Here is a 17,165-nt window from a genome sequence, read left to right on the forward strand (position 1 = left end):
ACCTGTACTTTATATCTGCATGTGTAGTGCCCTTGTACTTTATCTATGACTATGTGTGTGGGGAGAAGGGGGGAATTTAACGCATATCGCATGTTTTGTGCACATGAATACTTCTTACTATTGCATTACGTATAAAATTTATGGTATTTCATGTAGAAATGGTAATAGAACACAGAAGAAACGCAGATCAGGGGGTTCTCATGTATACTATTACCCTACGTAACGGTCTAATGTTTACAGTGGAGTTGAGTTTAGAGTTCTGCGGCCCACCCAGGAGCAAGGCTATATAAGACGTAGACCTACAGCTTAACGTTTAGGACTCCGAACCGTACATTTCCCGAGGATCGAACCCGAGTCTCCTGCACCAAAGACGCGTATGCTAACCATATAGCCACAAGAAAGATCCTCTAATGTTTAGAAAGTACTAAGAAACTAACTCAATGGTTTAAAGGACACTAATGTTCAACACCGCTGAAAATGTTACACTGAATCATATCCTGCATCGAGCCAATGCAATCAGGATTATTTCGTATCTCCCTAGGCTTTATATGATCTCCCTACCCTGTGGTCTACTCGAAGCTAGTTTCCCAAACTGAATTATGAAAACTCCGGCAGTATATTTTTCATCTCAGGAATCTATCTGGCTCATCTTAGAAGTCTCAATTTTGTTATTCGTATGATAGTCGACGATCGCAGCTGCTGAAAAAGTTCCGTCTATTGGTTGGATTGGAGTTTACACTCCTTTTCCTTTGTTAGTCCTTTGCAAGAAGTATTTCTTCTCAAATGAAATCAAATTGTCAGTGAAATATTGTTTATCAACACACAATTTAACAGTGTGTTCTATGACACAATTGACAGACTGTCAAATTACGGAGTGAGTGATAAACTGATAATTGCTTGCTTCATGACATTTCCCCTCCTTCCCAAACGGGAAGTAGCTGTCGTATACTTCAACCCTTCCTTTACTTGCAGGGTAAGACTTGACTAGGGGGTACGACTTTTTATATATATAAAACTCTCCAGGAAATAAGGAATAGTATTCAACACGGATTTAAAATCTCGGATGTGTATAATGGGCATCCATATTTACGTTTAACACTTCTCCCTAACCTTCGTACACGATACACAACACTCAAACATATGCAGTATTACCAAAGCAAACAGTACAAATAATAAAAGTATGTATATTTTGTGCGTTACATACCTTAAGTTGTGCAATTTCTCCTTTGAGGCTGGTGATTTCAGCTTGGCGGGATTCAACACTTCGTTGTAACTCAGCGACACGTCCTTCCAAGGCTGCCTTTTCCTTGCCCAACTCGCCAACCTGCCTCTCCAGGGACTCGAGCTGGAGGCTACTCATCGCGGCAACAGATGAGGAGCCGTGACTGTCCAAGCTGTTTACGGACCCGGCCCCTCGGAGCCCCTTGTGGCTTTGCTGCTGGCCCCTGCGAAATAACGATTTGAACTTCATCATGATATCAGACAGGGACACACACACTCAAAGCAAGAACACTTGCCGTCGTCCAACAAAACAATCAACAGTCATAAAAACATATTCTAAACATTGACAAGGAACATGGAGAAACAGTCAATCATGTGAAGCAATTTGTTTACGCTCCATAACGAAACGCACTATTTTGTTCGTTAGCAAAACCACCTGTTGAAGGAAGTTTTTTGTCACACTCGCAACGTAACAGAGAAGAAGAGAGAGCCGAACGCGACTTACATTGCCCCTCAGCGTTACACCGTCAACTGCTCGCTCGCCTCCTGGTTTTCGCTTCGCTTTGCCTCAATGGCCACCTTCCTTCAAACCGCTCGCTCAGCTATGTTGCCACGTTGACTGTCTATACACAATGTTTTTGCGAAGACAGTCTCGGTTATCTTGTGTTCGTTTCTTCTGATAAGTTTGATTTGCACATCATTATTCGGCGTTGATAATCATGCGCGAAAGTTTTAAAATTAGTATATCATAATTCATTCAACACAACTAAATTATCAACAATATCAAGGCTGTTACGTGCTCCGACAACAACGGGAAGTATGGTTGACAACTTTATTGGAAGGAGAGAGAGGTGCAGAAGTCTCCTGATCAGAGTTCCCTTCCTCCTCAGTGGTACACAATTGTATGGATACCTTACCTTCCCCATTCCTGAAGACTCACCCCGTTGTGAAAGAAAAGTTACCTAGTAGAAAACTTAGGGTTCCTCTTTGATAGCACCAGCAACTGTTAGATATTTAAATTTAAATGTACAGCATGACAAATCGAACTTACTCTTGCAACTTGCATGAATTATTAGTATATTCCAGTTTTCCAATAAATATTTGTAACAGTCAGGTTTATAAACAAAATGTAATAAAGGGGAATTCCATGGCCAAACAGCAGGGTGTCCCGACAAAACGTACCACTTGAATTTTCGCGACAAAACGTACCACTTTTGACGACCTGTCATAAATGATAACTTGTCATGGATTACTTAAAGCATTTCTGGTATTTACTCCACGACAAAACGTACCACTTATATAAATTACAACCTGTCATGGACTAATTAAAACATTTCGGATATTTAATCCGCGACAAAACGTACTACTTCATGTTAAGAAACTACTACCTCATGAGCAGGTAAAACAACGGCAGTATAAGGTTGAGAAAAACAGACAGGTAATGCATCGAGTTGTCAAAGTGCAGAAACTCATTGGTAAAAGAGGGCTCATTTACAGAGGAAATGTAGCAGCCTATAAACTGAAAGACACAGCTATAGATCATGGAAACTTTTTGGATATTATTCCTTTCGTAAGCAAATTTGATCTTCCGCTTAAAAGTAATTTAGATAAGGTCACCGAGAAGAGTCATATACGAGGAAGTAAGCAGGATAGGCCTAGTGGTCGCATAACTTTTACTAAACACGGCGAATTATGTTTTGAATGCTATTAGCACACTTATCAGAGAAGATATTTCGAAAGAAGTCTCTCAAGCTTCAATATTTTCTGTTCTATTAGACACTACTCAAGATATAGTAGTTTCGGGCCAGTGTTCTGTTGTTTTACGGTATGTTGTTATAATGGTTGTTAAACAAAGTATTGTTGTCATTGTAAAATGCATATCTACCACAGGCCAGTGTCTTACTGCTGGAAATTCTGCAGAAGTTGAACACTGATATTAAGAAGTGTATTTGAAATTCAACCGATGGCTCAAGTAACATGCAAGGACAATATTCGGATTTTTTCAATTCACCTATGATCAGTTACACGTGTGATTCAGTTGATTTTGAGTTTAACGGCCCTTTTAGCAGCGAGGCTATATGAGACGGGACATACTGATTTACAGGAATTCCGAAGTACATGAGCTCCCGCCGGGAATCGAACCCAGGTCTCCCACGACAAAGGTGCACCGCTAACCGCTTAACTACTAAGAAACTCAGTTACACGTGTGGTGTTACGCTCATATACTCAATCATATCATATGTAATCTGACAAAAAAATTGCATTGATTCTGTGTCATTGTTCTGCTGAATGACTGTGCGATATTTATGCGTGAGTCTTATCAGCGAACGTACATTTGAAAGATCAAATGTTAACAAAGGCGTCTTACAGTTATTGCGGGAACAAGATGGTAGAAAACACACTGTTTTTCAGAAAAAGTTTGGTCATTTTTCGAACCCAAAAAGTGCTTTGTATATAGAGTTGACCATAACAATTAAGAAAATTGCTTCTACAGAAAATATCAAACCAAAAGCTAGGTGTAAAACGAAAAGATATATAAAAGATCTTCTCAAGTTCAAAACAATTCGGACAGCAGAAATGTTCTTTAAGATATTTCAAGTGACGACCTCTCTGTCAAACTATCTCCAAATAGAGTGTGCTGCTAGTGTAGTCCTATCGGATGGTACAGACTACTCTGTTCCAACTGAAAGAGTAGAGAGATGATTTTGAATCCGTTAAGAATGCAGCATTAAGCTTTGCAGAATGGGCCAATAACAAATTTGAAGACTTAGAAAGTGATTTCTTTTTTTTTTTTTTTCTATTGACCTATCGACAATTCGCCTTCAGAGATGGACAAAGATTTTTCCTGTGAATATGAAGATGAAGCTGCTTCTATCGAATGACCAGGTACTGCATCGAAGCATTCAACACAATATTGGACATGGTAGTTTTGAATATTTCTTCAAGATTCAAGAAGCAATGTACTTTATGGATTATTTGAACCCTAGACACTTCAACCAAGTAACAGAACTTCCAGTCATGCCTTTCGATAAACTTACATATTTTCTGAAAAACTTCAGTTAAGAAGTTTCCAAGAATACTATAAATGTATTCTCTTGGACTTTTGCAGGACGTGGATATCCTTGAAAGTCAGTCTTGATGACGAGCACAACCGAGGAAAAATGACTATGCTGATGGTGCAAGTGATTCAGAATTAGGAGAAAATACATTTGTTTACAAGGAAAGCGAATGCAAAACGTGTTGCAAAATTGCCCAATGTGCTGTTTTTTAATTTTGCAGAATTGTAATTTGTGCAGTAATACTTATCCAGGTTTCCAGCGTACAAATTTTTATTGACTTTGCCCGTAACTCAGGTAACATGTGAAAGAAATTTTTCAAAATCGAAATAAACTGAAATACATTAAAAATAGGCTAACGAGTACCATGTCTCAGGAACATTTGAAAAGTGATAGATACAGTAGCATCAAAAACTAGTACACTAAAACATCTGCTAATTTTGTAATATAGTATACGTTCTCCTTGAACTTCATATAATATTTTGAACAATTCAGAATAATATACTGATGAAAGAATATCAGGTTTTAATTGTCAATTGTTAATACTATTGACTTACTGTAGAAAGAAAACTGTGCAATTGATTTGTGACATTGAGATGCTGGTGGCCCTTGTGGGAGAAAGCGCCCGCGCCCCTATAATAATGCCTATCCGTCTCTGGTCCAAAGCCTGGATAAAGTGTGATGGAAATAAGCAAATATTCAAATATTGCATATGCAAGATTCTTGCTGGTTTTGGTCTGACGAGAATCTTGCAGGTATGGTCTTGGTCTTGCACCCCTTAGTCTTAGTCTTGGTCTTGCATCGGTATTTTTCTCAGCACCAATCTGTTCAACTTTAAACCTTATTTTGGCCGATACATATATACTTATATACCGTCCTATCAAGTGGTACGTTTTGTCGCCTGTCATTATTTGATGGCTGATTGGAAGACTCTTCGGAACTAGCCCTCCAGGCAAGTGGTACGTTTTGTCGCTTGTGATTATTTAAAGTATTTTTAGAAAACCCTTCACAAGCAGCCCTCAGGGTAAGTGGTACGTTTTGTCGGTGGTACGTTTTGTCGCGTATTCAAACAGCAGTACCATTCGTCATGTAATTATAATTTTTAGGTTAAAATAGATTACAATAATATCAATTTAATTACACTTCTATATAATTTCAGAAAATTATTTTTTTCTAAGTTACTATAAGCTTTATATAAAATAAAGATTTTGGGATTGAGCAGATACCCAAGTATTATGGATTATTATTATTATTATTATTATTATTATTATTATTATTATTATTATTATTATTATTATTATTATTATTATTATTCTCTGTAGATATATATCTCTTGATTTCATAATTCTCGTTTAATCACTGCATATGGTACACTTATTCAATTGTGTCATTCAAATTTAACATCGGGCTTATTAGTATTTAACAACCGGTTTTATGATCAATATAGTAACCTGGCATATTATTACTCTATGATTATATTGTTATTATTTATTCCAATGATACCACGATACTTGTAACGTAACTAGAATTAAGTCATAGCAACTTGATGATATTTTGTATATTAATTTATTTTTAATGGGAATAAAGAATTAACTTATTTTCGTAAGCAGTGGATCTGGAGGTTAAAAGACACATTTAACATTCGATTGGGGTACGTAAGATATTTTAACAACCGGTTTGGGAGAGCTGGTTGAATGACACCACTGCACTTACTACAGTATATACAGTATATGGTATATGTACAGGGTGGCCCAAAAGTAGGTATACATCCCTGCATTGATCAACTATAACATTCTAGTTTATGGACTTATTTGCTTCGAATGTTCCCGGGCTTAAGCTATAAGTAAAACGACGTTAAGAACAAATAATAAAAAAAAAAATTAAGGCCTGTGACAAATATCTTGACATTTCAGCTAAACGAATAAAACGCAAGCTCTGGCGTGACGTTGTCGAGTGGTAAAGGGGTGTGGCTATGGGTAAGCAGACAAACTACAGCGCGATCAGGTGACAGGGGATAGACATGGATCTGTGCAAAATAAACGTGGCAATACCGCTGGCCTCTCATTTGCTAGCAGCATTTAAAGGGAACTTGGAGCGCCGCCTTCAAATGCCAAGATGTTTGTCACGCCGTTTAGGTCTACCTGTCTGATAATAATAAGAAATTATAAAAATACAGTACGGGACTGTATACCTACTTTTGGGCCACCCTGTATATATGTTGTGTGAGTTGGAAATGTGATTACCGGAAATTAACCACGATTACCAATAATCATCATCCGGACTGGTGGATTTCCTACAAACACAGACATGAAGTAATCGTCAATAGAAATTTTGTGATTACCGGTACTAACTTGTAGAAGCTGGAAATATAAATTAAATTTCCAATATTCACTAATTAATGGTAATCGCGGTTAATTTCTGGTTATCAGGATACTTCTAAATATCACAGTAACACACACACACAAACAAACAAACATATATATATATATATATATATATATATATATATATATATATATATATATATATATATATATATATACGAGGACTATCCAGAAAGTCAATCACGTTTCGACGGGGTGCTGCTAGAGGTGGGACGAGCGCCGCTATTTTGTTCAGGGCCATGTGCATCCAGCTCTAGAATGTGAAGTTTCTGCTTCTAATGAGTGTTTCGATTGGAAATCCCGCTAGTTGTGAAGTAAGGTCGGTCATCCGATTTTTGTGGCGAAAAAATAAATAAATAAATAAAAACTTATTAACATTCATCGACAACTGTGTGAAGTTTACGGTAAAGATATGGTGAGTGAAAACCGAGTGAGGCGCTGGTCGTCATGTTTAAAGATGGCCACACAAATGCTCACAAAGAAGAACGAAGCGGACGACAGAGTATTGTGACAGATAAACTGGTAGCAAAAATCGATGACAAGATTCGTGAAAATCACCATTTTACGATAACAGAGCTCTCATTTGACTTTCAGCAAGTTTCATGGAGCTTATTGCATGGAACTGTGACTCAGAAGTTAGGCTACCGTAAATTTTCTGCAATGAGAGTTTTGAAAATTTTCACAAAGAAATACAAAACTCAGCGGATGGCAGCCGCCTTGAAATTTCTTGCGATCTATCACAAAGACAGCGATTCCTTTATTAATCGTATCGTTACTGGGAACGGGACTTGGGTTAAGTACGTTAACTGTGAAACATAAAACAGTCGATCGGGTGGGGGCACATCAGTTCAAAAAAAAAAAAAATGTTTGCAAACTATGTCTGCAAAACCCTTATAGCAACTGTGTTTTGGGAAAGGGAAAGTGTACTGCTAGTCGACCTTTCGGAATATGATGCATGCATACCGTTTCACAATAATATGAGACATTACAGAAGTTGCGAACATCAAATGCGAGGACCACTGAATGCAGAAGTCCATGAATATCATGGTTTGAAAAAACCCGGGTATTTTTGAAAAAAAAAAAACACCTGGGCCATGTGAATTTTTCGGGTTTAATTGCGTTTTTTCGAAATATTTCAATGTCTTTGGGGTAAAAATGTTAAAATATGATTTACATTTCAAGATTGTCATTGTCAACTTGCAACAATTTTCTATTCACTGCTGTTTTGAAAAAAAATGGCCGCCATTTTGACATTTTTTATTGGGTAGCCGAAAAATTCTATACAGCAAATTTAGAATGTTTTGTGCTTCCGCCCTCAAAATTTGAACTTAAAAAGTCCAAAAATTGCACCCTGTGGCATGGATACCCGCTATTTTGAAAATGGCCGCCATTTTGAAATTTTATGCCGCCAAAATATATACAGCTAATTTAGTCTCTCGTGCTTCTACTCTGAAAATTTTAAACTTGAAAGACCGAAAACTGCCCTTTGTAGCGTGGACATCCGCTATTTTGAAAAGAAAAAAAAGAGTCATTTTGTAATTTTACGTTGGTATGCCGCCAAAATCTGCACAGAAAATTTAGTGTGTCTCCAGATTTATCCTGAAAATTTAAAAGACCGAAAGTTGAACACTGTGTAGTACAGGCCGACAAAGGAATAAATGTAGATCGTCATCCCAGGAGCCTCAGTGACGTTCGCCAAATGAATACCAAATAGCTATATTAATTTGAAATAAAGACATAATTCATGAAAATGTCTTATAAGAAATACATATTTTTCAACATAAAATAAATGGTTTTATTGTTGAAGTTCACTTTCGATGCGTTGTGCGTTCAATTACGGAAATTTCCCGAACACTTGTTGCAAGACGGTTCTTTTCTGAAAATTAATTTAAAACAATTAACAAAGATAGTCCTATAATTCATATTTTATAAAGTAAATGCTTCAAAATGTAATAAATTAAATTAAATATCTTCCAGTGTAAAATAAATAGTTTTATTGTTGGAAGTATTCACTTCCGATGCTTTGTGCGTTTAATTGTGGGAATTTCCCAAACACTTCTTTCACGACGGGTTTTCCCTAAAAATGCAGGTTGCTTTACTGTACATCGAAACTTCAATTAATACTGAAGTTTGGATTCAGCACTTAAAATAGTAAAGTAAGCGTTACGTAGTCTTGGGACTCCGAGCATTAAGCTTCTTAATTTTGACCAGAATTTTTAAGCTATTGCTGGTGTTGATTCTACAGAATGCTTATTTGAAGGGTAGCAACAAATGACTGAACTAAACTGTTGTTGGAAAACCAAATTTTACTGAATAGTTTTGTTACTACCAAAGTAAGAAATAATACTAATAGTTTTACTAATATTTACTGTTAGTACCGGTACCTATGACCTTAAACCCGTCAACGTATGAGGGATAACGTCCCTCGGCAGCGCCGAGTCAGGGAGCACACTATTCACGGAAAGTATTTTCTAAAATATAAAATTGCTTACTTTACTTCGAATGGGCTATAAGCATAATCCACACATTAATTTGTTCCATAATTATCTCAAGCTAAGGGGAGTTTTTTTTTTTCTGTTTTTCATTCATTCATTCAGTTTATTCAGAACTTTTTAAAGGTCTTACGTTGAATGTTGTTGTCCACCTTAAAGTGAATGCGTATAGCTAATTCGCCCAAAGAAAGTTCAAAATCTGATAAAATAACTTTCAATCTGATCACCTTAGTTGTACCAATAATATACTAACAAAAAGCTCAAAAACCCAGTTGGGTTTTATTTTTATTTTTTTATTTTTTTCAGGTGGGTCCAACTCTGATGAATATCATGACAACGCCCGCTCGAACTCGCCCAAGCGGACTCAGGAACTTCCCTTCGGGGGTTTTCGACCATCCATCATAGAGCCTGGATTTCGTACCAAGTGAATACCACTTGTTTCCCCACATGAATACCTTGTTTACAAAACAGTGCTTTGATGGCGACGAAGACCTTCAGGCTGGCGTGCAGGAATGATTGAAGTCACTGGCGGCAACTTTTTATGGTAATAGACTTTGCAAGCTTGTTTATCGCTATGATAAGTGCCTAAACTTGTACGGCGACTATGTAGAAAAGTAGTGTACAAGTGTCACTTTAAAATGTCTACTTTCACTTTTTTTTAAATTCCAAAACGTCAGTTAGTTTCTAGATAGCTCTCGTATTACCTACAAACATACATACATACAATGAAAATACTTGCACTGTTATTGACTACCCAGATAAATATTAACAATAACATAAAAGCATTTTAACATGAAATGAACAAATAAACCAATAACTACACACGTTGACACGTGAAGAATAATACACATTCTACAAATCGGGCGTTCTATTAGCGTCTCCGGTACATGTGATCAAACGACACATCCCTATCATTGGAGACATCACTAAACGCATTACAAACTTCCACTTTGTAAATCTATTCCAGAACTCTTGCACCAAAACCATTTAATAATGGCAGATATCTACGAAACGAAACTGGACAGAGTTTTGGTGATGAGACATCACCTTCACGACACCTTTTCCATACGAGACAGACTCAACTTTGTCTCGTAAGCAACCGTTGCTTATCGCCCGCCTCCGCCTTTAGTGTAATTTTCTAAGTTACAAAATAGTATTTAGTACCCAGAGGACCTCTGTCGCCAAAATTATTTTAGTGACCCATTATGACCCTAATCCTTTGACGTCAAATGTATCAACAAGGAATACTCTGCAAACATTTTTTACTAAATAACTTTGTACTACAAAAGCATATAGAGCTCTCACCTCTAGTGCGACAGACTTCTAATTCGATTTCAGGCCAAGTCAGTTTATGGTGAACGACATCGTGTCCACAGTTTTATCGAAGTTCTCTAGTTTCTTGCTACATTATCATTCCACCAATTATAGTGTTTAGAGATTTTTAGACAATACTTCAGACAAACAAGACAATAAAACTAATTACATGTATTGAGTCATCCAGTTCCGAAACGACTCTTGTCCATTTATATCAGATTCCAGAAAAGCAAGAAAAACTGTAGGATCGATGTGTTTTGTGGAACTGGAAACATTTTAGGATGTTCAGGATTTTAACATGAACACATTGAAGTATTCCCAGTTAGACAAAACATGAGGATCCTACAATTTTTCTAAGTTTTCTGGGTTGAGTTGAGTTGATTTTGAGTTTTACGTTCCGTTCAGCAGCGAGACTATATGAGACGTGAACCTACTGATTAACGTGGAATCCGAACCACATGAGCTCCCACCGGGAATCAAACCCGGGTCTGCCACGGCAAAGGCGTGTACGCTAACTGCTTAGCCACGAGCTGTAACTGGACAAGAGCCATTTTGGAACTGGACGACTCAATTAACCAAATAATAATAATAATAATAATAATAATAATAATAATAATAATAATAATTTTTCAGGTTAAAAGTCGTCAATCAAGACTATAAATAAATCCACTTAGCTTTCTGATTCATCACAAATACTGCTCCAGACGAATCATACATAATACATATGAAAAAGATATATAAAGAACTGGAGTAACAAATCGATCGTACACAAAAGTCCAGACATACGAGGAAATCTCGTGTACTAAAAGGGGCTTTCCGTGGCAGAGGAGAGTGTTTCTCGGATCAGAAAACACGCAATACAAATAATCTGCACGATCAATGCAGTAGCACAAATGTCTTTTAATTCTTTGTACACGACAGCTTCCTTGTCATAACTCTAATTTATTGGGATAAAAGATATATATATATTCCTTAGCAGATGAGGGACAACTGTCTGCTGTATTGCATTGCTGCTTTAGCGGATCAACGCAAAAGTATTTATGTTACCAACCATATTTCACTAGCTTTAAAATAGGATTCCTCAGTCACGAACAGGTCAAACAAGCACTTGAACACCTGTGTTCATTCCAACTAGTCTTGCTGTTATATCACGTACTTGAACTATAGATTATTTCAACTTAAAAATAATAGCAATAAAATAAAACTCTCAGCGCGACAGGAGAACAGGGTAGGAACTCCAAGCAAATGTAATAGCTTGTAAATTTAACTGAGACTTCCCTCATGGCTACAAGAGGTCAGAGTTCTATTTCAGGTGGGAGTTCATGTGGAACTACGTGGAATTTCTCATATAGCTTCGATGCTGAAAAGAGACCTTAAACTTATAAAAATAAAATTCAACATGACAATAGAATAACCAAACAACAGTTTTTTAAAATATATCTACTTCACTCTATTCGAATAATAATAATAATAATAATAATAATAATAATAATAATAATAATAATAATAATAATAATAATAATAAGAAGAAGAAGAAGAAGAAGAAGAAGAAGAAGAAGAGGTATATCTAATACACATCAAAATTCCAAACATAACAAACCTGCAAAAATCACACAAAGGGAAAAAATATAAAAATACAAACAATTAGCCCAGAACATAGGAAAACGATAGAAGACTAAAAATGTGAAAACACCTACAGTAAAATTGAGATATTGTAGTGGTCCACACGCCTTCGAAAAAGGCACGTCCAGAAATTGGAATTTAATGTGTAAAACGGCAAAGAAGATAGACCCTACAGAAGAGGATAACATTGACCACACAGAGTTGTAAGAAACTTTTGCAAACCCCAGAATAAAAGAAAGAACACGAGAAGAAAAAGAAATAATGTTTCTTTTGATTGGCATCAATATTTTAGTAATTTCTTTTAAAAGAGTCCAGTATGTCCAGAATGAAAAAAAAGTAGGAACGCTTCCGAAGTTTTAACTTGAAATCCAATCAGAAAGCGTACATTAGAAAGACACAGGCGCAGATGGAAGGATAATATTAAGATGAATTTTACAGAAACAGAAATACAAAGCAGAAACTGAATGCAGTTGGCTAAGGATACAGAGATTGTTCAGTCTACATTTGGCCAATTTCGACTTACCTAAAAATTTAGAAGAATCCATGGCGCCAGGTCCGTAGTGCTCGATCTGTTTCCCTTGGTTCCTAACAATAGCCCGACAGCGTAATTTCCACTTAATAGGCTTCTCTGAAGAACTGGGAGGGGAATCTTGTCTCATTCCTTTTGCACAGGTTTCCAAAGTCCTTCCACAGTTGTCACACGCCGTTTTCCCAAAGCCCGTTTCAGCAATCCAAATCCACAATAGTCCATAGGACTTGCATCTGGAGATTTAACAGGTACCTCATTGAAAGGTATCACCTGTATACCACTTGCCTCCTCCATCTCCCTGTAAAATGCGAGGGACGATCGTGAGGTATGTGATAACGCAAGAATGCGCACCAGATTGGCGTCATTTCGGTACATTGTTGGAATCTCATGCTCGTAGATCGACCGCATGAGCTGCTCCTGAAAATACGGAGAATTTATTTTGCAGTTCTTCGCCACCCTATTAATCTTCAGTTTACCTCGGCAACAGTACCCAGTAACGACCATGAACCCTTTTGAGAAGGATTCTTTACAGATACGGACCCATCTTCTGAAGTTCTTGGCGCCTTTCTCTCGGTACATGATGGCTCTCGGTTTGCCGCAGTCGGAAAGGTAAATCCATGCTTCATTGAGCGTTACGACGTACATCCACCTTTGTTTTGCCACATGCCATTCGTACAGCTTCCGGGCGTTACACTTTCGTTTCTTTTGGTGGGCATCCGTGAGAAGATGGCCATGAGCTTCCGTGACTTTTCCCAGCTTGAGTTGATGGTGTAACGTCCGGCTCACAGTCCCCAAAGACACGTCAAGACGATTAGCCATACACATTTGTGTTGGCGGATTTTCTTGCATTGCCATTTTGCGAAGTTTCCTCTGCATGGTGGAGGTGGCCTTGGTGCATTCCCGCTTCCTAGGCAACTTCGTTGGTGATCCAAATGGTGGAGTTTCGTTGCCCTTGTACTTTTTTTATTCCACTTAAACTGATGTTGCAACCATTCTTCTTGCACTGTTTTCTAATGACAGAAACACTAAAGTGGGCGTCATAAAGAGCCGCAACATAGCCTTCCCAAAACCGGCTTAATTTGGGCGGCATTTTGGTCACAGAGCGGAAACCCGCACACTTGGAAACAAATTTAACACAACACTGACAACAATGGTCCTGTTTTGTGCGTTATTGTCGTCCGCGCAGAAAAACATCTCCGTTCCCAGGAAGCCACTGCATAACACTGCAGGATGCCAGCGAGCCAGGTCGGGTGAGTCCATTCTGCCCGGGAGGGGGAAGGAAGAAATCGGCCAAACGTAGGCTGAACAACCTCTGTAGAAGTCAATGGAGAGCTTTTGTGAATGCGGCATTGAACCTCCAGATTCCATACGCCATAGAGCTAGTTAGTTATGGAGTCCAGTATGTTTTTCAAGATATTATTATTATTATTATTATTATTATTATTATTATTATTATTATTATTAAAACTAACCTACGTCAAAGAAAGAGGCAAAAACCTCCATCACAGACCCAACATGTAAAGAATTATCTCCAACCAAATTTTGATAATTTACATAAAATGGAACAGACAACCCACCTACCAGTCTAAGTATCTTCCCGTTCACTGGAAGAATCAAGATTAATTGTGGCAGCTTCTGCCTATGCACTTAATGAAAATGAAAAAATTAAAATAACATTAAACTTTATTAATGTCTTGTGTCACAATACCCTCTAGATAACAGAAGACGATTGGCAAATTCCAAGTGCATGACGAGGAAATGATTCAATGAAAGAGTGAGAAGTAAAGAGTATATATATATATATATATATATATATATATATATATATATATATATATATATATATATATATAACTATATTCACACAAAGTCCATATGATGCGATCAGGATTCGAAATCTGAACGCCTTACCAATGGGCCACAACTGTACTACTCTTCTTGATCTATGGTTATATTCTGTTCCATCCATTGTCTTATTATTATTATTATTATTATTATTATTATTATTATTATTATTATTATTATTATTATTATTATTATTATTATTATTATCAATTTAACCATAAAGAAGTATTTGAAGCAGTGGAAAACAATCTAAAGAAAAGGAGTGGGGAATGTTTCCAAAAGTGGATAAAGAAAAGATGTTTTGAAATCGTCAGCTACTTCTGTTCTAGACTTAACTAATCTTTCCCACTGTTCTTAACGAACTAATAAATAACTGTTTTCAAGACCAACTTTTCATATAGGACAGAATTTCTAAATGTCTGATAATTATGACGTCATGAACTGTGATCCAAATGTCTAGCTTATACGCAGGGACCTCAAAGCAGTTATTAGTTTATCTAATAACATTCTGTAAAAACTATTTAGATCACTTTCTCTCCTTTTTTATTCTTTATTTTCTTTAAGTTATTCACTGAAAGAGTAAAAACTAGTAATCTTAACCTTTTGTCACTCGCGCTGTTGGAAAAAAGCAAACAGGTGAATAAAAACTAATGATTTTTATGAACGGTCGCATAAGAGGAGCCACCCTCACTGCTATTCCTCAAGTGGTTCCTCCCCCTCTTCCTACCAAAAGCTCGGTGACGTGCTCTAATTGTAGTAGCTTCCAGTACAGGTTGAGAAAATAGTTTCGTCTGTGTTTGCTTTTTTCAAACGCGCGACTAGTTCCGTGATTACAGTAGCAACCGTATATTTTTATGGAGTTTGAAATTTTCCAACGCGCGATCGTTAATGTGATAATTACTGTTTATGAGTGAAGTTTTGTTTTTCTAAGCAATGTCTCGCTTCTTGAGTACAAGTGAGATACAGAAGTGGCTTCAGACCCGTATCCACGGGGGGCCGCCCCCCCTAAACCTTGGCTGGCCCCCATAAAATTTCACGGTAGGCTTGCAAATGAACTATAATATGGTGATGAAGTATAATATGATTGGGTCGGCCCCCCTAACTTCTACCGCCCCCCCTAAATTTTTGTTCTGGCTACGGGCCTGAGTGGCTTGACAATATTAATGCAAACGATATGGATGTGAGTTACAGTTACAATGAAAATAGTGAAGATTTTTTCATTGGGAAAGACAGAAAAAATAAATGCAAGAAGTGACTGGCAGCATCGGCAAAGACAAAGTGTAAAAACATTGTGAAAAGGATGCTAGGACTGAAACTTAGTCAAGGCTCTCTCGTTCAGCAACAGCAGAACCATTATTGGCTCAACGCGTGGATGTGTTGATGGTTTGAGTTTTAGTTCGCATTTTTGCCATGGATCAAGACGTTTTGACAGCACTATAGCAACAACACGAAATGTTCTAAGTAATTTACTCAACAATTGCATGCATTACTTCCAATAAATGTTACTAAATATATTACTGTACCTCAAAATGTCAATGTTGGAAAAAAGCAAACGCGCGAGTAGTTATGTTACTAAATTTGGCGCGAGTGACAAAAGGTTAAAAGTATTCGAATCATCGAATATCTGAATATCCGAGCAAATATTAAAATAAAAAGCTTTATTCCACAATGGATATTCAAAGAATCATTATTCCAATATTTGAATAATGACTTATTTTCTTTTTTACTAATCATGTTAAAGTTAAAATTTACATGCACTTGACTTCTTTGCGCTATAGGAAATCAGTCTCATTATTTGACTACCTGAAACGCCCGTTCTTCGCACCGGCGATATGAAAGTATCCCTTCCCCTTTATGATACGAAAGGGGGATGAATTTGAACTTACACAGCATCAGGAGTGTCACTATTTATCTCAGAGACCCAGAAAACTATGCATTGGACATTAATATACGTTGTTTTCAATTATTTATACATTTAATGTTTCACTTTTACATATTGCCATTTCAAATATTTTTACCATCTGCTCAGTTCACTACACACTGGCATTCGCCTGCTTCTCACGTATTGTGCTGCCAAAATGTCTTGAGCCGTGGCAAAAATGCGAACTAAAGCTCACACCCTCACACACCCACGCGTTGAGCCAATAAGGGTTCAGTTGTTGCTAAGCGAGAGAAAGCGAGTGGAATACCTTCAGCTGATAGCAGCGCTTGCAACGGAAGACTAGGGATCAAGTCAATGTGGTATATTTATAGTACGAAGTATGTCCTAACACACCACTACCAACAGCCCAGCGCTGCAGTCGCCACCTGACCGCTGCCAGCCCAGATGCCTGATGTGTTTCCATTAAATTAATCAGTATTTATATACACAAATAATTAAAGTGGAGTATAAGGCTTAATTTAATGGGGTTCGTGTGTTGATTGTAATAAACAATTAACAAAAGCCGTCTCACGTGTTACTGCGGACAATAGCTTGCGTCCCTTCTGTGATTTTCATATACATTTCGTTCGAACTGAAATTCGAACACCATGTATGTGTGTAACTTAGTAAACTTCTTTTCCTTTCCTTCTAGATCACATTTTCCAAATAAGCTTGAACACATGTTTAACTATTTTAACTAACAAGTTTAATTACCATTTTCTTAGATCTCAAGGAGTTCCGAAATATGAGATTTTATTATAATTTGGTGCAACCCTCATT

General features: G+C 37.1%; 1 protein-coding gene across 6 annotated transcripts in view; it reads right to left on the reverse strand.

Moving 5' to 3' along the window:
* The window catches only part of LOC145693133 (cytospin-A-like), a 491,676-nt gene that overhangs the window by 152,673 nt on the left and 321,838 nt on the right, over positions 1–17,165 (reverse strand). For 5 of the 6 annotated variants that reach the window (XM_081768863.1, XM_081768862.1, XM_081768864.1 and 2 more), the window contains one exon: positions 1,205–1,445. In XM_081768863.1, coding sequence (XP_081624989.1) covers positions 1,205–1,445 — 241 coding nt within the window. Of the gene's footprint in view, positions 1–1,204; positions 1,446–1,726; positions 1,878–17,165 lie in introns of those variants that run through there. The other variant, XM_081768866.1, reaches the window with a different exon arrangement.

This window comes from Thermobia domestica, chromosome 8 (genome assembly GCF_964235325.1).
Source record: "Thermobia domestica chromosome 8, izTheDome1.hap1.1, whole genome shotgun sequence".
Classification (NCBI taxonomy): Eukaryota; Metazoa; Arthropoda; class Insecta; order Zygentoma; family Lepismatidae; genus Thermobia; species Thermobia domestica.